This window comes from Notolepis coatsorum (genome assembly GCF_963971535.1).
Source record: "Notolepis coatsorum genome assembly, contig: SUPER_10_unloc_2, whole genome shotgun sequence".
Classification (NCBI taxonomy): Eukaryota; Metazoa; Chordata; class Actinopteri; order Aulopiformes; family Paralepididae; genus Notolepis; species Notolepis coatsorum.
In genome coordinates, this window is record NW_028174871.1 from 730,850 (window position 1) to 754,215 (window position 23,366).

A 23,366-nucleotide genomic window follows, 5' to 3' on the forward strand; every position below is an offset into this window, starting at 1 on the left:
ATATATCTGCACACGTACGTGTGAATGTACGTGTACAGTATACACTTGGGTGTCGATACATGCGTGTAGTGTGGGAGTGTATTATGTAAATGTGCACGTGTGGGTAGACGACGTGTATGTGCATGGATGTGTATATATATGTACGTATGTATGTATGTGTATGTATTAAACAAGGTGCTTTCATGTAGATATGTGTGTAGTATGTATCTATTAGAGATGAGATGCCAAGGGAAAGGGAGGGGGTTTACTGTATATACAAATAGTATTTTGTAATGCTGAACTATTCTCTAAATCTAAAATGTTCTTTATAAAAATAAATGTAATAAACAAATGTGTTTAAGGAACATCAGAACTTGTATTAGGTATTGTATTGCATTTATTATGGGTAAATCTTTTAATCTACATTTATTTTGATTTAAGTACTGGACTGTCATTATTGTCATTATTGTGTCAATCATAGTCCCGTGATTTATTGTGGATTTCCATTGTTTATGTATTGTGTGTCTGGTTTTATGTAAAAAAAAGGGAAAAAATAAAAAACATTTGTTCAAAAAAAAAAGGAACTATCTGGCAGCGATAAAGTCTGTCCCCAGGTAATGAGACGGCATACAGGACCCCCCCCCCTCCCCCTCCCCTCCCCAGTCTCCTCATAGACTCCACTGTAAGACACACGCTCTCACACAAACACAACCCCCTTACCTTATTTCTCAGCTCCATGTTGGTCTCGGTCATATTTTGCATCTCTCTCAGTAGTTTCCCCTCCCTGAGCACGCTGTCCTGCAGGGCACAGAGCACACAGCACACTGTTAGCTGTTATCTGTTAGCTGGTAGCTGGTAGCTGTTAGCTGTTAGCTGTTAGCTGTTAGCTGTTAGCTGGTATCTGTTATCTGTTATCTGGTATCTGTTATCTGTTATCTGGTATCTGTTATCTGTTATCTGGTATCTGTTATCTGTTATCTGTTATCTGGTATCTGTTATCTGTTATCTGGTATCTCCCTCTGGTATCTGTTATCTGTTATCTGGTATCTGTTATCTGGTATCTGTTATCTGTTATCTGGTATCCCCCTCTGGTATCTGTTATCTGGTATCTGTTATCTGTTATCTGTTATCTGGTATCTGTTATCTGGTATCTGGTATCTGTTATCTGTTATCTGTTATCTGGTATCTGTTATCTGTTATCTGTTATCTGGTATCTCCCTCTGGTATCTGTTATCTGTTATCTGTTATCTGGTATCTGTTATCTGGTATCTGTTATCTGTTATCTGGTATCTGTTATCTGGTATCTTATCTGTTATCTGTTATCTGTTATCTGGTATCTGTTATCTTATCTGTTATCTGGTATCTGTTATCTGGTATCTTATCTGTTATCTGGTATCTGTTATCTGGTATATGGTATCTGTTATCTCCCTCTGGTATCTGTTATCTGTTATCTGGTATCTGTTATCTGGTATCTGGTATCTGTTATCTGGTATCTGTCATCTGTCATCTGTCATATGTCATCTGGTATCTGTTATCTGTTATCTGGTATCTGGTATCTGTTATCTGGTATCTGTTATCTGTTATCTGTTATCTGGTATCTGTTATCTGGTATCTGTTATCTGGTATCTGTTATCTGGTATCTGTTATCTGTTATCTGGTATCTGTTATCTGTTATCTGGTATCTCCCTCTGGTATCTGTTATCTGGTATCTGGTATCTGTTATCTGGTATCTGGTATCTGTTATCTGTTATCTGGTATCCCCCTCTGGTATCTGTTATCTGTTATCTGTTATCTGGTATCTGTTATCTGTTATCTGTTATCTGGTATCTGGTATCTGGTATATGGTATCTGTTATCTGGTATCTGTTATCTGTTATCTGGTATCTGGTATCTGTTATCTGTTATCTGTTATCTGTTATCTGGTATCTGGTATCTCCCTCTGGTATCTGTTATCTGTTATCTGTTATCTGGTATCTGTTATCTGGTATCTGTTATCTGTTATCTGTTATCTGGTATCTGGTATCTTATCTGTTATCTGTTATCTGGTATCTGGTATCTGTTATCTGTTATCTGGTATCTGTTATCTGTTATCTGGTATCTGTTATCTGGTATCTGGTATCTGTTATCTGGTATCTGGTATCTGTTATCTGGTATCTGTTATCTGTTATCTGGTATCTGTTATCTGTTATCTGGTATCTCCCTCTGGTATCTGTTATCTGTTATCTGTTATCTGTTATCTGTTATCTGTTATCAGTTATCTGGTATCTGGTATCTGGTATCTCCCTCTGGTATCTGTATATTTAAAGTTCAAGGAAATCCACTGTTAAAAAATATATATATAAAAAAGAAAGAAAAAGAAAAACGATCTTGTTAAATAATTGTGCTCTCAATATCGACCGTAATAATTGTGATCTCAATATTGACCGTAATAATTGTGATCTCAATATTGACCGTAATAATTGTGATCTCAATATTGACCATTGACCATAATAATTGTGATCTCAATATTGACCGTAAAATAATTGTGATCTCAATAGTGACCGTAATAATTGTGATCTCAATACTGACCGTAATAATTGTGATCTCAATAGTGACCGTAATAATTGTGATCTCAATAGTGACCGTAATAATTGTCATCTCAATATTGACCGTAATAATTGTGATCATGAGGGCGGCTGGGTGGCGCAGCGGACATTGCGCTCGTCACCAACACAAGAGACACCCGTATCGAATCCGGCTGTCAGCGTTGCCTCCGGCTTGGGCCGGCCGTCATACTAACTCAATTGGCAGAGTCAGCGGGAGGGGAGTCGATGGGCGGTAATCTGGTCGTTGTGGACAGCGACTCCTACAGGTCGGTCAGAGCCTCCCACATGTTACACCTCGCCACTGAGAGTTCGCGCTGGCAGGTGAAAAAAGAAGTGACAGGCTGCCTCCACGTGTATCGGAGGGGACACGTGATGTGATGCAAGGCTTCTATCCTCCCTACGACCGGCCAGTGGGGGGCACATGCGAGCAACGATCAAGACAGGGGGGGAGGGGAGAATTGGCACGGCTAAATTGGGATGGGAGAAAAAATAGAAAAAGGGAGGAGAAAAAGTGGATAAAAAAATAAATAAATTGTGATCATGATTGTTGCCATGAGGGGGCGCAGCCCTACCTCCTGTTCCTCTGTCGCTCCTCCCTCTGCTCCTCTCTCTCTCTCAGCCCTCCTACCTCCTGCTCCTTCCTCCTGACCCGGCTCTGTCGCTCCCTCTGCTCCTCTCTCTCTCTCAGCCCTCCTACCTCCTGCTCCTTCCTCCTGACCCGGCTCTGTCGCTCCTCCCTCTGCTCCTCTCTCTCTCTCAGCCCTCCTACCTCCTGCTCCTTCCTCCTGACCCGGCTCTGTCGCTCCTCCCTCTGCTCCTCTCTCTCTCTCAGCCCTCCTACCTCCTGCTCCTTCCTCCTGACCCGGCTCTGTCGCTCCCTCTGCTCCTCTCTCTCTCTCTCAGCCCTCCTACCTCCTGCTCCTTCCTCCTGACCCGGCTCTGTCGCTCCTCCCTCTGCTCCTCTCTCTCTCTCAGCCCTCCTACCTCCTGCTCCTCTCTCTCTCTCAGCCCTCCTCCCTCTGCTCCTCTCTCTCTCTCAGCCCTCCTACCTCCTGCTCCTTCCTCCTGACCCGGCTCTGTCGCTCCCTCTGCTCCTCGTTTGTTTGTTCGTTTTAGTTCGTTTTCGTTTTTTTGCATTCGTTTTTTTGCGTTTGTTCGTTTTTCGTTCGTTTCAGTTTTTTTCCGTTGGTTTTGTTATCGTTTTCTTTTATTTGGATTCGTTTTTTTGCGTTCGTTTTCGTCATTTTCGTTTTTTCTTTTGCGTTCGTTTTTTTGTTTTGTTTTCGTTTGTTTTTTTTCGTTCGTTTTCGGTTTTTTTGCGCTTGTTTTCGTTCCTTTTTTTTTTTTTTTTCGTTTTCGTTATCGTTTTCGCTTTTTTGCGTCCTTTTTTTGCGTTCGTTTTTTGGCGTTTGTTCGTTTTAGTTCGTTTTCTTCGTTCGTTTTCGTTTTCTTCGTTCGTTTTTTTCCGTTCGTTTGTTATTGTTTTCGTTTTTTTGCGTTCTTTTTTTTGCGTTAGTTTTTTTGCGTTTGTTTGTTCGTTTTCGTTTTAGTTCGTTATCGTTTTCGTTTTTTTCATACAGGCCTCTGTAGTAATAATACTGGCAGCTGTCATACATGTTCTTTCAAAAAAAGAATGCAAAAAAAAGAATGCAAAAAAATTAACGAACTAAAACGAAAACGAACGCAAAAAAATAACAAAAAAAATTTACGAACTAAAACGAAAACAAACGCAAAAAAATAACAAAAAAACGAACACGAAAAAAGAAGAAAAAAATAACGCTCTGTCGCTCCCTCTGCTCCTCTCTCTCTCTCAGCCCTCCTACCTCCTGCTCCTTCCTCCTGACCCGGCTCTGTCGCTCCTCCCTCTGCTCCTCTCTCTCTCTCAGCCCTCTACCTCCTGCTCCTTCCTCCTGACCCGGCTCTGTCGCTCCTCCCTCTGCTCCTCTCTCTCTCAGCCCTCCTACCTCCTGCTCCTTCCTCCTGACCCGGCTCTGTCGCTCCTCCCTCTGCTCCTCTCTCTCTCTCAGCCCTCTACCTCCTGCTCCTTCCTCCTGACCCGGCTCTGTCGCTCCTCCCTCTGCTCCTCTCTCTCTCTCTCAGCCCTCTACCTCCTGCTCCTTCCTCCTGACCCGGCTCTGTCGCTCCTCCCTCTGCTCCTCTCTCTCTCAGCCCTCTACCTCCTGCTCCTTCCTCCTGACCCGGCTCTGTCGCTCCCTCCCTCTGCTCCTCTCTCTCTCTCAGCCCTCCTACCTCCTGCTCCTTCCTCCTGACCCGGCTCTGTCGCTCCCTCTGCTCCTCTCTCTCTCTCAGCCCTCCTACCTCCTGCTCCTTCCTCCTGACACGTACTTTTTAGTACTTTTTAGTTCGTTCATTCTTTTGCGTTTTTTTTTGCATTCTTTTTTCGTTTTAGTTTTAGTTCCTAAATTTTTTTGTTCGTTTTAGTTAGTTTTAGTTTTTTTTTCGTTCGTTTTCGTTATCGTTTTTTTTGCGTTCGTTTTCGTTTTTTTTGTTCTTTTTTTGCGTTCGTTTTTTTTTGTTCTTTTTTGCGTTTATTTTTTGCGTTTGTTTTCCTTTTAGTTCGTTTTCGTTTTTTTGCGTTTGTTTTTCTCGTTCGTTTTCGTTATCATTTTCGTTTTTTTTGCGTTTGTTTTTTTTCGTTCGTTTTCGTTATCGTTTTCGCTTTTTGCATTCGTTTTTTGCGTTTGTTTTTTGCGTTCATTTTCGTTATCGTTTTCTTCGTTCGTTTTCGTTATCGTTTTTTTCGTTCGTTTTCGTTTTTTGCGTTCTTTTTTTGCATTCGTTTTTTGCGTTTGTTTGTTCGTTTTCGTTTTACGTTCGTTTTCTTTTTTTTGCATTCGTTTTTTTGCGTCCGTTTTCGTTTTCGTTTTTTATAATAATACTGGCAGCTGTCATACATGTTCTTTCAAAAAAAGAACGCAAAAAAAGAATGCAAAAAAATTTACGAACTAAAACGAAAACGAACACAAAAAAAAGAAAAAAAAGAACGAAAAAAAGAAAAGAAAAAAAGAACGCTCTGTCGCTCCCTCTGCTCCTCTCTCTCTCTCAGCCCTCCTACCTCCTGCTCCTTCCTCCTGACCCGGCTCTGTCGCTCCTCCCTCTGCTCCTCTCTCTCTCTCAGCCCTCCTACCTCCTGCTCCTTCCTCCTGACCCGGCTCTGTCGCTCCTCCCTCTGCTCCTCTCTCTCTCTCAGCCCTCCTACCTCCTGCTCCTTCCTCCTGACCCGGCTCTGTCGCTCCCTCTGCTCCTCTCTCTCTCTCAGCCCTCCTACCTCCTGCTCCTTCCTCCTGACCCGGCTCTGTCGCTCCTCCCTCTGCTCCTCTCTCTCTCTCAGCCCTCCTACCTCCTGCTCCTTCCTCCTGACCCGGCTCTGTCGCTCCCTCCCTCTGCTCCTCTCTCTCTCTCAGCCCTCCTACCTCCTGCTCCTTCCTCCTGACCCGGCTCTGTCGCTCCCTCTGCTCCTCTCTCTCTCTCAGCCCTCCTACCTCCTGCTCCTTCCTCCTGACCCGGCTCTGTCGCTCCTCCCTCTGCTCCTCTCTCTCTCTCAGCCCTCCTACCTCCTGCTCCTTCCTCCTGACCCGTACTTTTTAGTACTTTTTAGTTCGTTCATTCTTTTGCGGTTTTTTTTGCGTTCTTTTTTTTATTAGTTTTTTTTTTGCGTTTTTTAGCGTTTTCGTTTTTGTTCCTACATTTTTTTGCGTTCTTTTTTTGTGTTCGTTTTCTTTTTTGCATTCGTTTTTTTCGTTCGTTTTCGTTTTTTTTGCGTTCTTTTATTGTGTTTGTTTTTTTGCGTTTGTTTTCATTTTAGTTCGTTTTAGTTTTTTTTCTTGTTCGTTTGTTATCATTTTCGTTTTTTTTTCGTTCGTTTTCGTTATCGTTTTCTGCGTTTGTTTTTTGCGTTCATTTTCGTTATCGTTTTTTTTCGTTCGTTTTTTTTCGTTCTTTTCGTTATCGTTTTCATTTTTTGCGTTCTTTTTTTGCGTTTGTTTTTTTGCGTTTGTTCGTTTTCGTTCGTTTTCTTTTTTTTCCATTCGTTTTCGTTATCGTTTTCTTTTTTTTGCATTCGTTTTTTGGCGTTCGTTTTCGTTTTCTTCGTTCTTTTTCTTTCGTTTTCGTTTTTTTCATACAGGCCTCTGTAGTAATAATACTGGCAGCTGTCATACATGTTCTTTCAAAAAAATAACACAAAAAATATTAACGAACTAAAATGAAAACGAACGCAAAAAAAGAAGAAAAAAATAACGCTCTGTCGCTCCTCCCTCTGCTCCTCTCTCTCTCTCAGCCCTCCTACCTCCTGCTCCTTCCTCCTGACCCGGCTCTGTCGCTCCTCCCTCTGCTCCTCTCTCTCTCTCAGCCCTCCTACCTCCTGCTCCTTCCTCCTGACCCGGCTCTGTCGCTCCCTCTGCTCCTCTCTCTCTCTCAGCCCTCCTACCTCCTGCTCCTTCCTCCTGACCCGGCTCTGTCGCTCCCTCCCTCTGCTCCTCTCTCTCTCTCTCAGCCCTCCTACCTCCTGCTCCTTCCTCCTGACCCGGCTCTGTCGCTCCTCCCTCTGCTCCTCTCTCTCTCAGCCCTCCTACCTCCTGCTCCTTCCTCCTGACCCGTACTTTTTAGTACTTTTTAGTTCGTTCATTCTTTTGCGGTTTTTTTTGCGTTCTTTTTTTTATTAGTTTTTTTTTGCGTTTTTTAGCGTTTTCGTTTTTGTTCCTACATTTTTTTGCGTTCTTTTTTTGTGTTCGTTTTCTTTTTTTGCATTCGTTTTTTTCGTTCGTTTTCGTTTTTTTTGCGTTCTTTTATTGTGTTTGTTTTTTTGCGTTTGTTTTCATTTTAGTTCGTTTTAGTTTTTTTTCTTGTTCGTTTGTTATCATTTTCGTTTTTTTTCGTTCGTTTTTTTCGTTCGTTTTCGTTATCGTTTTCTGCGTTTGTTTTTTGCGTTCATTTTCGTTATCGTTTTTTTTCGTTCTTTTCGTTATCGTTTTCATTTTTTGCGTTCTTTTTTTGCGTTTGTTTTTTTGCGTTTGTTCGTTTTCGTTCGTTTTCTTTTTTTTCCATTCGTTTTCGTTATCGTTTTCTTTTTTTTGCATTCGTTTTTTGGCGTTCGTTTTCGTTTTCTTCGTTCTTTTTCTTTCGTTTTCGTTTTTTTCATACAGGCCTCTGTAGTAATAATACTGGCAGCTGTCATACATGTTCTTTCAAAAAAATAACACAAAAAATATTAACGAACTAAAATGAAAACGAACGCAAAAAAATAACAAAAAAACGAACGCAAAAAAAGAAGAAAAAAATAACGCTCTGTCGCTCCTCCCTCTGCTCCTCCTCTCTCTCTCAGCCCTCCTACCTCCTGCTCCTTCCTCCTGACCCGGCTCTGTCGCTCCTCCCTCTGCTCCTCTCTCTCTCTCAGCCCTCCTACCTCCTGCTCCTTCCTCCTGACCCGGCTCTGTCGCTCCTCCCTCTGCTCCTCTCTCTCTCTCAGCCCTCCTACCTCCTGCTCCTTCCTCCTGACCCGGCTCTGTCGCTCCCTCTGCTCCTCTCTCTCTCTCAGCCCTCCTACCTCCTGCTCCTTCCTCCTGACCCGGCTCTGTCCCTCCTCCCTCTGCTCCTCTCTCTCTCTCAGCCCTCCTACCTCCTGCTCCTTCCTCCTGACCCGGCTCTGTCGCTCCTCCCTCTGCTCCTCTCTCTCTCTCTCAGCCCTCCTACCTCCTGCTCCTTCCTCCTGACCCGGCTCTGTCGCTCCTCCCTCTGCTCCTCCCTCTCTCTCAGCCCTCCTACCTCCTGCTCCTTCCTCCTGACCCGGCTCTGTCGCTCCCTCTGCTCCTCTCTCTCGGTCGTCACGCGGGTCAGCTGTTCCCCCAGGTTGTGGCTCTGCTGCTCAGACATGGCCAGAGCAGCCTCTAGCATCTGCAGTCTACACACACGCGCACGCACACACACACACACCACACACACACACACCACACACACACACACACACACACACACACAATTAATTTGTATATCATATATCATTTTGCATAGGGCATGAATCTAAGGGTGCTTTCACACCAGAGCTGTTTGGTCCTTTGGACTATCGGACCAGAATTCGATAGTTCCACTTTTTTGGGGGTGGAGTGAATGCGCAGTCGAACTCTGGTGCGGACCAAACACGCAAACTCTGGTCCGCCAAAAAACATAGGTCTCGGTTCGCGTCATCGGACCAAACGCGGACCAAATATAGGAAGTCACCTGATAAACTGTGCATCTTGGGTAGAAGGAAGAAAAAAACACTGCGGCTTATTATTATTATTATTATTACCGCGGCGCGCGGCATTCACTGCAAAACAAGCACACTGTAAACATGTCTCGTGGACAGACTTGGGCGAATGATGAAGTGAAAGCCCTGATCGACATATGGGCAGAAGACCAAATAAAACAGCTGCTTGTGGGGCACTCACAAAAACAACGAGGTGTACAAGTTGTTTAGCGAGAGGATGGCGGTAATGGGTTATAATCGAACGATGGATCAATGCCACGTCTCTTCTACTATCACGCTTCTTGCGGCTGTTTGTGTTTTCGCAGGTTTCACTTCCTGAAGGGGAGGGGTTTCCACTCTCCGTTGTGTCCAATAGACGAGCGTCCTTTTCGACCGCGTGACATTGTTCCGAAGGTTTGGTGCGCTTGACAAATTGCTGTGTGAATGCAGACAAACCAAATGACGAATGCAACAATGTTGCAACTTCACCACCAGAACCGCACAGAGTCCACCAAAACTATATGTGAAAGCGCCCTAACTCTGTCATCAACTGATGCCAGTGATTTATGGATTCAGAATTTCACCACCGCACAGATCTCTTAGCAGCCAGTGTAGATGTCTTACACTCTGAGCCTTGAGGCAGGCTGCCTGGTGCCGACCACAGTTGTTAGTAGAGTTGGCAGACTCATCAGCTGAAGCTCAAATCTACAGTAGTACCAGCATCTGTCTGGTGGTGGTGACTCGTGTGAATTATTCCCTGTGCCAGTCCTTGAAGATACGCTGTTTTCCAATCATCTGTACAACTAGTGTGATGCACCGATGTGAAAATGTGTGGCCGATACCGATAACCGATATTAATATTGCTGTTCTTCTGGCCGATACCGATATTTACTGATGTCGATATCTCTGTTTAGAAAACACTTTTTTATGATAATCAAATAAAGAGCTATTTTCCAAAACGCATATATATATATATTTTAATTTTTTTTACTTTTGTAACTTATTTTCAGAAATGACTGATATTTTGAAACTATTTAAGGCCAAAACATGTAAAAAAAAAAAAAAAAAAAAAAAAAAAAAAAAAAAATATTAAAATACAATTTTTATATCGGCCCACACCGGTCCTATCTTGATATCGGACCGATACCGATGTGTACAAAAACGGCCATATCGGCCGATATATCGTGCATCACTATGTACAACCAATCTGTGACCGGTGCTACTGGAGGGCAAGCCAGAGTCACCAGAGGGACAGTAGGCTGGTAAAGCTACGCTTCCTAAAGTGTGTAAACGGAAGTACAGGAAGTACCGGCTACAGGCTTTCCGGTTTTCGACAAAACAATTATAGAAACGTGTGAAGAAGTGCACAATATTTCCTCGTTTGAGCCACTGCGACGGCTTTGCCTGAAGAATTTACTACTACATGACCGGGACGTTCTATAGCTTGTTTGCCGACAGGATTCGGGAAAAGTTTGGTCCGTTCGGTCGGAGGCAGCTTCCAGGGGAAGTACGGTACACCGGAAAAATGCACACTTTCGATCGTAGTGCTTTACCGGTCTTTATCTCGCGGAGGAGATAAAACTGGGAACGAGGTCGGAGGGACAGCCAGAGGAGACGGCAAAATCCCGCTTAGAAAGAGCGTATTTGGCCAATCGGTTGAATCAATTAAAAAACTGCAAACCATCCAGAATGTCGCTGCTAGGATCCTGATGATGGTGCGCAAATATGATCACATCACCCCCACCCTCAGATCCCTTCACTGGCTCCCCGTGGAACACAGGATTGAGTACAAGGTCTCCCTCCTCACCCCCCAGTCCTCCTCACGCTCCCTCTACTCCGGCACAGCCTACCTCCTCAAAGCCCCCAGGACTAAGCGATCGCTATGGGCGATCGATCCTTCTGCTCTGCCGCACCCAGACTTTGGAATGCTCTCCCCATCCACCTGAGAGCACCACAATCCGTCGAGGGTTTTAAAAGGGGCCTAAAAACATTTCTTTTTAACAAGACTTTTGCCTGAATTTTTCTTTTACTTTTATTTTTCTTTTACTCTTATGTTCTTCCATTTCACTGGTTGTTAGTCTTTTTAATTGTTTTTATTCATTTGAATTGTTTTATTCATTTAACTTTTTGTCTATATCTCCTGTAGCACTCTGAGATTCTCGCGAATATAAAGTGCGGTACAAATTGAATCTATTATATTATTATTATTATTATTATTATTATTATTATTATTATTATTATTATTATTATTACTCTTAGAAAAGTGGAATAAAATCCCACAGAACATTGGAGAGTCCATTTCATTCAAAGTCTTCAAAGTATAATCTTAGGAAGTGGTTGATAGATAATCAAAGATGTGAACACTGATGTGTATAGTACTATGTGGGGATGAACTGTGTATATTGCAAGGGTTGAATTATGTATGTTATTGCTAATGTGTTTGTACTTGTGTTTTAATCTTTTTTTTTGTACTACAGTAGGTACTAGCTAGGGATGCTCGATATTGGCTTTTTTACCGATACCGATATTCCGATATTGTCCAACTCTTAATTTCGATACCGATATCAACCGATACCGATATATGCAGGGTTTCCCCCCAAAAAAACTGAATAATTTCAGGTAATTAATAATTTCACTGGATGCATTCAAAAGGCTTTCTAAATGTAAGCATTATCTGTGCAAAATATGATAATTAAAAAAGTAAAAATTAACATTACATATCTCTTGTTGTTGAATTAAACCAACATGCATACTTTTGACAATAAATAAAATAAGAATTGGTTCTTACTTGCTTGCCTGGGTAAATAAAGGTTAAATAAATGTTAAAAAAAAAAAAAAAAAAAAAAAAAAATCCGATACCGATATTTTCCGATATCACATTTTACTGCCGATATCGGCCGATAATATCGGTCGGCCGATAATATCGGACATCCCTAGTACTAGCCCATTATTTCTGGCAGGGGGGACTGCCAATGTAAACTAGCCATTTGGCTACAATTGGGTACATTTACATTCTATTTGATAAAAATGTTCCTTAATGAACGTTGTCCCTCTCCAACAACAAATAGACTGAACTGAACTACGGTTAGACATTGAGATGCACCATAGAGTCCTAAACTGTAAGCGTTGGCCGATAAGACTGATCCAATCCATTACTTTTACTGAACAGTGTAGATAGACAATTACTTTCAGGGTCGCTGGACAATAACGTTACAATCCATTTCTATCCCTTTGAAAAACCCAACACGCTTCTATACAGAGCCCCCCCCCCTGGGGTCAGCTGAGAGGGGGAAAAAAGGATCCATATGTAAATCTGTACTCTCGGTTTAGAGATCTGTGCGCACTGTTTATAAACCACGCCCACGGATTTGTAAACCATGCCCTCGGATGATCCGTACGACTGTGTCAAAATGCTAGAAAATCAAAAGCCTTCGATTTCGGACACGTTACACGCGGCTCTTGGTATTATGGGATGGTTAGGAACGTCCCAGATGAGAATCGGAACCCATCACAGCATATTTCAATCGCCTGATCAAATTCAATCAATCCTTTTTTTTTCTTCCTAAATAAATGAAAACCATTAAGGGAAAGCTGTGATATATATAAGAATGATATATATAAAAGAAAATACATAAGAAATAATATATGTTTCTTTAAGCAGAGCTATCCGGTTACCAAGCATATCTTGCCGACATTGGAATGGTTTTACTCACTTCAATATACTTGAAGTGTGCAGCTGTGTTATAGAATAGAAGTCGAATAGAAGTACTTTATTGATCCCGAGGGGAAATCCGCACTACAGATTGCTCACAATAAAACATTTAGGCATGTCAAAAATCTAAAATCCCAAATGACAATATAAATACAGTCAGGGATATACATTCTAAAATATGTATTCTAAAATATACAGTCAAATGTACAGTAATAAGTGTAAAAAAAGAAAAAGAAATCGGGGGCAAAAAAAACTTGATCGGGACATCCCTAATCTTTGTATTGGGGACAATTGTCCAATACAGATACTCTGCTTTAGCCTGGCATTGGGATAGAGCAGGTGTGTCTCTAACAACCCCCAGGAGAGGAAGCTCACGTCCAGCGCCACCCTGTGTTCAGAGTAGGGATGCTCGATATTGGCTTTTTTACCGATACCGATATACCGATATTGTCCAACTCTTAATTTCCGATACCGATATCAACCGATATCAACCGATACCGATATATGCAGGGTTCCCCCCCCCCCCAAAAATGGAATAATTTCAGGTAATTAACATTACATATCTCTTGTTGTGGAATTAACACAACATTATGCATACTTTTGACAATACATAAAATCAGAATTTGTTCTTACTTGCTTTCCTGGGTAAATAAAGGTTATAGAAATGTAAAAAAAAAAAAAATAATAATAATAATATATATATATTTTTTTGAAAACCGATACCGATATTTTCCGATATCACATTTTAATGCCGATATCGGCCGATAATATCGGTAGGCCGATAATATCGGACATCCCTAGTTCAGAGTGATCTCTACCTGTGTGTGGACTGGTGTGGACTGTATATATATATACACGGCTCCCCAGCGGAGAGAGGAGGGGACTACGGTACAATATGTGGGCCAGGGTGAGTAAAAAATAGCCCCTCTGCTAGTAGGGTCGTCTCTCTCTCTACCTGAGAACCTTTAGCGGCTAATAATAGCCGTCTCTGCAAGAAGCGCCTGATTAAAAATGCAGTGCGCGGACGTGAGCTTTTCTTGTCAGAGGAGGAATCTCTCATTAGGGGGGAAAGTCACAGGGTCTGAAAACGCAGCTTGCCTCGGTGAAAAGACGGGGGATTCACACACAATACATGCGACGTCATTGTGGAGAGAATGTACGCCGGGGTGAAATAATTGACTGTTGAGGGTTGCTTACTTGGCGGTGAGAGATTTGACTGCTGATTTTCTCTCGTTCAGGGCCTCCTTGAGTTGGTCTACGTGAACAGAGGATGACCTAAAAGAATAAATAAATAAATAAATATCATACGTCTGTAAATGTTGGTCTGACGTTAGAACGTGGATATCTAAACATACTTTAAAATGCAACTTCACCTCTGCTGTAGTGTAGACCTTTTCTAGTAATTTGACAACGTAAACATTCTAAACGGGCTCAGGTGTATTATTCCCTGTTGCGGTGTTTTGCTAATATCAATAGCTGACGACAAGACATTAATTTGGGCCAAAGCTGTTGCCATAGCAATATAATTCCTTATAAAAGAAAAATAGGTCTATAGGTCTTTTCAAACTTGACAACATAAACCTTGTAATTTGGCATCGTCAAACCAGCACTGTGTCGTCATCATCAGCACTATACCACTATACACTAGACCAGGGGTTCCCAAACTTTTCAGGCCGCGACCCAAAAATAACGGGGTCAGAGAGCCGCGACCCCCACTATTATAGGAGCTAAAAAAAATTTAGTTTTTTTTTAATAAATGGAAATGTATGGTTGAAACATGCACACGTTCAAACACACACACACACACTAATAAGCATTGGAGGCTTTTAACCAGGGCCGGACTGGGGAAATCATTCAGGCCAGGAAATATAGTGCAAAATATAGCCCCAGTCAGGCCACTTTTTAAGCAGGGGGTCTGGGGGCTAGCATATGTATGATTAGCAACAACACTGATTTTGATGGATTTTCAGTTTTTTTGTAATGTCAGATTGAAAATAATACAATCTTTTATTCAACTTCAGCCCTGATCATAACACCACATATTAATTTTATAATTCTAACCCTTTAAATGCCAGTGTGTGTGATGACATATATTTGCAATTTATCAAATGCAAAGTAGATTTTTCTGGGGGGGATTATTACAGGCTAGCATGTGTCAATGATTAGCAACAACAGTTTTTTGTAAGGGTCCCGCCTCCACCAATCACATGCGGCTCCCTTTGTGTGTGTGTGTGTGTGAGAGCAAGAGAGAGAGAGAGAGAGAGAGAGATAGTTCTCCAACTTGTGTGAGTTGCAGTGATCTCCTGGTTGTTCCACACCTAGGTTATCTAACTATTGCGCTGCTGCAACTAGAAACACTGTCCTGGCCTGCTTCTAAGTTCAGTGGCCTGACTGCAAAAAAAAATTAAAAAAATATATATTTTCTTTTTTTTTGGAAATCATCTGGCGACCCTCCCCCCCGCGGCGGCTCGCGACCCACGGCTTTGGGAACCCCTGCACTAGACCAGCACAAGTACAGTACATCCGGGTACTTTGGCTTTTTTTGCGGCCACGCCCACTTTTGCTGGAAAAAGACAAACCACTATTTCTATTGATCGGTATTGGTATTATCAGTATCTGGGCCTGCATAAGAACTGTCGGCAGAACGCTTACATTGTTTGAAAAGGTTTGTGTTGTTCGTGCATCAAGTCAGGTCAAACCATTACTTTCCCACACTAGTGGCCACCATTGAGTGTTTGCTCCATAGGTTCCAAAATTCCATTCCGAATAATGATGTAGTGTATAAGGAGGTAGCTTACCAATTAAGGGCCTTAAAAAATACTACAAATATCAGTTTACTCCCCCCCATAAATAGGACAGTGGCGACCACACATCCGGGCGGATGATGATGAGATGCCAGTCTGATGTATGCTGTGATCGTCTCTTTTTGTCCAACGTTTGTCCACAATCCACAATTTTAGGACAAAACAAACCAATCATGCAGAAGACCATAAAGACCCAGAAGTATACCATATATACACCCTCCTCCAACCTGTCGCCCCACCTTTCCCCCTCCCCTACCCTCTCTGCCTCTCCTCCCCTACTGGCTCCTGTTACTGTGGCTCTATGTTCCTGTATATATTCATTTTGTTCCCCGTTTCCCTGTGGTTCTATGTTCCTGTATATTCATTTTGTTCCCCGTTTCCCTGTGGTTCTTTGTTTCTTTGTTTTTCTTTTTGCCCACTGTCAGCGACTTCGGGTTATTGAGAAGCGCTTTATGAAAATAAATGAAAACACCTCTCGTCTGGCAACGCGCCAAACATTCGACAATCATGCTTCCCCTTTGCTGAATGTAACGATTAGAAACAAAACACAGACTTCCATGTCGTCATTGCTATGGAACGCAGAGCTACATCATGCCTCACCAGCCCAGAACCTCTCGCAGAGCAGAGCCCCACCGTCACTCACCTGCAGGAGCGTCCCATCTCCTCTCTCTGCTTCTGTATTTCCCCCCTCAGGTCCAAGTACTGTAGCAGACAGAGGGAATAATAACCAAATACAACATAGTGTTACTTTTCTTTTAAATGAGCATTTCAAAATAACTAATTATGCGATTGTGACATAAATCAAATCCACTGTGTGTCATTATACCCTATGTGTCATTATGATTATACCCTATGTGTCATTATGATTATACCCTATGTGTCATTATGATTATACCCTATGTGTCATTATGATTATACCCTATGTGTCATTATGATTATACCCTATGTGTCATTATGATTATACCCTATGTGTCATTATGATTATACCCTATGTGTCATTATGATTATACCCTATGTGTCATTATGATTATACCCCATGTGTCATTGCACCTTACCCGAAGTTTTGTACCTCATTTCTGCATTGTACCTCACTGTTACTCATTTTACTCTGTATTGTATATTGAACATTCCTTTACTTACTTTTTACCTACTTCTTAATTACCTTTTTTTTTTTTTACTGTATGAAGCACACTCTCATAAAGAAACAATCATTTCATCGGAAAGTATTCTGTATTTTATTGTGACAAATAATAAACAACCTTGAACTTGAACTATAATCATTTGAGGTAGGGTTCAAGACAATATGCAAATCATATACTACTTGGTAACACCAGATTCTATCTGGTGTAATGGAGCTTATAAATAAGTACCGTATTGTGCCGAATATAATCGAATAATAATAATAAGAAAAGGGGGGCGTCGTCTTATTTTCGGGGTCTAGAACCCTTTCACTGCCACACGACAGAAGGTTAGCTCTTTACTATCACACAACCGATGGCGACGCTCCATCGTTAGCATCATTAGCTCCGCATCCGCGGCACATTTGGGCATTGGAAGAACTGTGAGCGCTTCATTCAGCATTTTCAAGTGACAACAGGTTTTCAGCAACACACAGCACATCGTTACAGAAGAGGTAATAATAATAATAATAATAATAATAATAATAATAATAATAATAATAATAATAATAATAATAATAATAATAATAATAATAGATCAAATTTCTATAGCGCCTTTCATGAAACCCAAGGTCGCTTCACAATCATAACAAAAAAAATAGGGCTAGGGAAGTAGGAAAAAAGGGGGATGAGGGCAGGTAAGGGATAATGGACCTATTTTTTTTTTTTTTTTTTACTTTTATTTATAGCATTTTCAGCTTTTTCTGGCCACACAGGACCGATAGAGGGAGAGAGGGAGAACGGGAGGAGAGGTAGGGAAGACACAAATGGTCGCCGGGACTGGGAAACGAACCCGGGACGACCGCTTCGCGACTCAGCGCGCTATGTGGTGTGGAGCTACTGGAGCGCCCCTAATGGACCTAATCTAATCTAAACGAACTAATGGGGAAAAGCCTTGATGAAGAGGTGTGTTTTGAGAGCAGTTTTGAAGGTGTCCAGGGTTGGGGCGTTGCGGATTTCGCTGGAGGTTTGAGTCTCTCGTCCGGGCATTAGTAAACGCGAGCGTGACGTTACCTGTTGTCCCTTCTCCTCCTTGAGGAACTCGATCTCCTTGGTGAGGACCTGGGTGCGGCTGCGGCCCTCCCTCAGGGTGGACTGTCTGTCCGAGTTGCGCTCCATGGCCTGCTCTGAAAAGGGCAGACGGACGGCTTGCTCTGATAAATGGTAAATGGCTGCATTTATATGTAGCAGCTTTTATCCAAAGCGCTTTACAATTTGTTCCTCACATTTTTTACCCATTCACACACTGACGGCGGAGGCGACCAGTGATGCACGGTATAATATCGGCCGATATGGCAATTTTTTTTACACATCGGTAAAAGATAGGGCCGATATGGGCAGATATTAACAAAATTAAAAATGTTATATTTTTTATTTTTTTTATACATCTTTTGGCCAATAGTTTCAAAATATCAGTAATTTCTGAAAATAAGTTACAAAAGTTAAAAAAAAAAAATGCGTTTTGGAAAATAGCTCTTTATTTGATTATCATAAAAAAGTGTTTTCTATACAGAGATATCGACATCGGTAAATATCGGTATCGGCCAGAACAGCAATATTAATATCGGTTATCGGTATCGGCCACATCGGTGCATCACTAGCGACCGTGCGAGGTGCTCGAACCGGGAACCTCCAGATTTCTCAGACGACTGCTCTACCTCCCTGGAACCGCCACTGTCGGTCTCAAATGGTTCCTTTTGGCGGTAGCGAGTCCAGCTTGCTGTTGTGGAGGAATCCCTTTCGGTTGACCCCCAAAACAACAGCTTAGTTCACACCTAAGTGAGAGGCAGGGGGCTACGGCCCCCACCCCTCTCTCTATTACTTTAGCTCCAGTGTCTCCTAGCTGGCCACGACGAGAGCACTCCTCTTAGCCAAAGCTAATTTAAATATACTAATTGTTTTTTTTACTATTAAACCTATTTTGATCAGAAGATCCGTCTACGATATATATATACAGTAATTGATCCATCACACTGTACGTTATTATCGCGCTCGTCATCACGCGGCTATGACCAACGAAGACGTTCATCTTATTATGACACTTTGAGAGGCAGGTGTGCACACTGACTGTTCTAACAGCACCGTGTCAGTTGGCTTAATGCACACACACACGTGTAGAATGTACCAAGTGCAGGGCGGTCAGGTGGCGTAGCGGCGATTGCGCTCGTCACCAATGCAAGAGACCAGCTTGGGCTGATCGCTATACTAACCCGTTTGGCTGGGTTAGGGGGGGGAGGGAAGCCGTGGGTGGGAATCTGGCGTTGTGGACATGAGCGACACCTACAGGTCAGGTCTCGGGGCGCCTGCTCAGCAAAAGGCAGGACATGGTGAAGGCAGTGTGACCTCCCACGCGTTACGCTTCACCAATGAGAGTCCTCGCTGCCGGGTGAGAAGAGAGAGCCGCTGGCTGTCGCCGCGCGTGTCGGAGGAAGCGTGTGGTAGACTTCAGGGTTCCCTTGTACCGACCGGTAGGAGAACATGCGCACAACAACCAGGTAGGGGAGGGAGGGGGGAATTGGCACAACGACTAAATTGGGACGGGGAGAAAAAAATCGGAGAAAGAGAGATACAAAAAAAAATAATAAAAAATGTACCAAGTGCTTTGAGGGTGTCGCCGGGTATGTTGTTGCCCGCCATGTCCAGCTGCACCAGGGTCTTGTTCTGCTGCAGCGCCTCCAGGAGGGACCGTCCTCCCAGGAGCCCGATGTTGTTCCACCTCAGATCTACAGTGAGTGACGTTAGTGGTTACTAGGGCTGACCCCTGACCCCTGGAGCCGTAGTCGACTGGCCAACCTCTTAGTTGAATACAAAAAAAAAATTATAATTTTTTTTTATCATTCTTTCCAAAAGAAAAGAGGCCTAGAAGCGTGGCTAACGCTAATGGCACGCATACCAGTGAGGCTAACGGCCTACGAAAACAGGCACAGAGGCACTGAAAGAGGATTTCACCCGTCTAATGAACACACTAGACTAGACAAATATCAAGATGTATCCATCAGTGGAACAGTTGCATGCTTTTGCAGAGGACAAGAAGCCTTCCGTCGACTCCTTCAGACATTAAGCACCCCCACAGCCCAAATGGAATGATACAATTTTTAATTTTTTTTTTAATTTTTTTTTTTAATATTATACTTTTTTTTTTATTAGTCGACCAATAGTCGACTAACGGCAAATGTTGGCCAATCATAGTCGACCATCCAAATCCTTAGTCGGGGACAGCCCTAGTAGTTATGCACGAGGCCAAAAGTAAAGCATTACCAGCATGGCCGCCTAGTTATAGTTGAAAGTGGGGGTGCAAGTATTTTTTTTATTCTTTTTTTTAAATTTTTTTTATTTTTTTTGCAAGGGGTGGTTTGGAGGGGGTCCGGCACGACCCCCTCCACGGCAGATTTTTTTACATTTAATGAACACCTGTATGTGCAATTTCCTGCAATATAGAGCCTTCAATCTTGACCAAAATAAAGCTGCTCTTTTCACTATAAAACTCAGTTTATATTGCAGTATGATAGCTATAATAATAATAACTTCACTGCGAGGGCTCTTTTAGCTAACGCTAGCTAGGCACGTATGATAGCCAATTACTATTATAATAATAATAATAATAATAATAATAACTTTCCCATCCTCCCAAAGCCCCTCCAGCCCCGTTCACATCCGCCGCACCAACAACAAGTAACAACAACAACTAATTGACGCTATCAATAGCCCCAGTGAGCGCGGCGGCTGAATGAATGAAAACTTTATTTAACAGATTGCAGAATGGGTAAAATACAGTACGGCTCAATACACACAATTGTTAAGGGGATGCAGACCAGAGAAAGACGTTTGTCTTGTTTACATCAGGGTCTGTGCTGCACCGAGTGAATCCACAGTCACTTGCTCCTCAATGGGAAACCAACCTAGATTTACCATGAAGGACTGGTTCTGGCCGAACCGTTCGTTATACAAGTATCACAGAGACATTACAAAGGTGCTCACAGTTGCATGAGGGGTTCGCACAGAGATACGGGATGGTTTGAAAGCTCGGCGTTGCTAATAAATATTTTTTATATTTTTTTTATAAACTGCTCAAAGCGGCATTATTTCCGTCGTTGGGTGATCACAGCGCCTGCGCAGTGCGCACCATCCCGTATCTCTGGATTCACTCGGTTCAGCGCCGAGGCTCACCATACGAGAAATATTCAGTTTCAATCTGTTTGCGCATTTAGTATACAGTCACAGTGTTCGACTTACGTGATGATTTGCTCCATTTTAATGTAAACGCCGAAGAATAATCCTCACGAGTCACAATGTTATCCAATATCCAGCCTGAATTTCGAAAAAGGTTCGAAAAAGCCGCCTCCCCCAACATGTCGTATACGTCATGCCGACAAACGCCCGTGGGCACTGGATCAAACCATTAAAGTGGGGGGTCACACAATCTTTGGAAACTTAAAAACTTGCTATTAAGTGTCATTGCGTATTATTAATTTGATTGAAATTACGTAGTTATGGTTCGATAAGATTTATAAATTGGGGGGGGATATTTATATCATATGATATGATCAAAAAGTGAGGGAGCAAAAAGACAAGCTTGCTCCCCCAAGTTCAATAGTCCTAGAGCACCCGCATCTTCTGCTCCATTAAGTGGGCGCCTATGATTACCAGCCAATCTAGCAAAACAGGTTTGTCCTCATATCACAAAATGGAGAGCATAGAAGGGAAGGTCATTTTAAACATCGGTGTGCTGCACGGACAACCCTGAAACAGATGTGTGTATCAGTGGTGGGAGTGAGTCAAACTCTGGAATTCTCTTTATAGTGAGTTGAAGGACTGTAAAAATATTTTCCAACAAAAAAATACTTTTAAAGACAGAACAATGAGAACATATCAGGTAGCAGGTATACATTTATCTGTATCTGATTTTAGTTTTTTTTTATGCATCCGAGGCTCGTGACGCAGTTTTTTGTTTGTTTTTGTTTATTGGTAGCTATAGCAATATTATTGTTATTATTGTTATTATTACCATTATTATTGTTATTATTATTCATGGTCATATGATCATTATTATTATTATTGTTATCATAGTTATGGTAATGATTATTATTATATTATTATTATATGGTATGAAGCTGTAAGGTGCACTTGAGCTGACCATTATGTTAAAATAAATATGAAGTTTGGAAGGGGGCAGGAAACTTTCAGGAAAATTTTACTCTGTCTATTCTATCTTACTCTTTTTATTATTATCTATTTTTACTGAATCAAACCATAAATAAGGTGGCCTGTAGGGATGTTAGATCCTGTGATTTTATATGTCTGCACTTATGCCCGTCCTTTTTCTGTTGTGAAGCACTTTGAGCTGCAATTTCTGTATGCTATACAAATAAAGTTGTATTATTATTATTATTATTATTATTATTATTATTATTATTATTATTATTATTATTATTATTATTATTATTATTATTATTATTATTATTATATATAGAGGTTACCAGAATACTGTGTCTGGTTTTCTAATGTATCTCTCCACGGTCTGGATCAAGAGTTAGAACGTTTACAAAATGATGTTTCATCTAAAAATCTGGTCTTAATTCTTCTGTATTATCAAGGAGCGTCTTGCAGTCACCTAGTACTTGAAGGGTGCTGTTTCCCTTCAGCGCCAGAGCAAGCTCCGAGGCCCCCTTGTGGTTGATCTGGTTATTACGCAGGTCCAACTGTTGCAAAACACCGTTGGAGCCCAGGCCCTCGCAGAACAAGGAAAAGGCCTCGTCCCACATCCCCATGGCGTTCCACTCCAGCACCAGCCTGCAGAGACACATATACATACAGTAAGATCGTTGTTTCTTTTTGTGTACATTTGGGGATCACTTTCGTTGTTGTGGTAAAAGAACACGCCCAACATTTGGGGGAAATTAGCTTATCGTCTTCTCCAGAGAAGATAGAAAGATAGATACCACTTTCCTCTCTGTGCGTTCAAAGCTCCATTTCTGCAGCCCCCTCTCTGATTGGTTGAGCTCCATTTCTGCAGCCCCCTCTCTGATTGGTTGAGCGAAGCCCCTCGCGCGTAAGGTTATCGCGGTGCTTTGAGGTGCTTATCGCGGAATCCGCCATGATTTTCATTCAGCGCTTCAGCTCACCTGGCAGAGCAGCGGTCCTGCGGTCCTTGCGGTCCGTTGTTGACGAGTTCGAATCCCATCAAATATTTTTTTTTTAACGTGATTTTTTTTTTACCGTGTATTCTTTCGCCGGTTAAGGTTAGGCATGGTTAAGGTTAAGGTTAAGGTTAGGCATTGTTTCGGAGTTGGTTAAGGTTAGAACGGTTAAGTTTAGGCGCTGTTAAGGAGCTGGTTAAGGTTAGAGTTTGTCAAAGAGAATGGCAATATTCTTTCTATGGTTAAGGTTAGGCATGGTTAAGGTTAAGGTTAAGGTTAGGCATTGTTTCGGAGTTGGTTAAGGTTAGAACGGTTAAGTTTAGGCGCTGTTAAGGAGCTGGTTAAGGTTAGAGTTTGTCAAAGAGAATGGCAATAGACAGCCTATTTCCGCGCGACAGCTCCCAGCAGAGGGGCTGCAGAAATGGAGCTCAACCAATCAGAGAGGGGTCTGCAGAACTAGAGCTACTATTTGTATAGACGCGTCTGGCTGCATGTTAGCCTAGCTTAGCACAATGAATGGAAGCGGACATGGCCGGTTAGAATAGAATAGAATAGAAATACTTTAATTATCCAGAGGGAAATTTGACACTACAAATCGCTCGCATTAAACATTTAGACAGAACAAAGTCACGAATAAGAATAACAAAACAAATAGCCTAAGAATAAGAATAGAATAAAATATACAGTAAAAATATACAGAAGTCTACAGTAATTCTAATATTGCACAG

The 23,366-nt window shown here is 42.1% G+C and overlaps 1 protein-coding gene across 3 annotated transcripts in view; it reads right to left on the bottom strand.

The window, feature by feature from the left end:
• The window catches only part of lrrc45 (leucine rich repeat containing 45), a 48,439-nt gene that overhangs the window by 19,688 nt on the left and 5,385 nt on the right, over positions 1-23,366 (bottom strand). For 2 of the 3 annotated variants that reach the window (XM_084338400.1, XM_084338402.1), the window contains 7 exons: positions 22,113-22,291; positions 19,096-19,224; positions 17,516-17,628; positions 15,967-16,025; positions 13,717-13,794; positions 8,348-8,483; positions 700-777 (listed from right to left, as the gene is read on the bottom strand). In XM_084338400.1, the coding sequence (XP_084194526.1) occupies positions 700-777; positions 8,348-8,483; positions 13,717-13,794; positions 15,967-16,025; positions 17,516-17,628; positions 19,096-19,224; positions 22,113-22,291 (772 nt within the window). The remainder of the gene's footprint in view (positions 1-699; positions 778-8,347; positions 8,484-13,716; positions 13,795-15,966; positions 16,026-17,515; positions 17,629-19,095; positions 19,225-22,112; positions 22,292-23,366) is intronic. The other variant, XM_084338401.1, reaches the window with a different exon arrangement.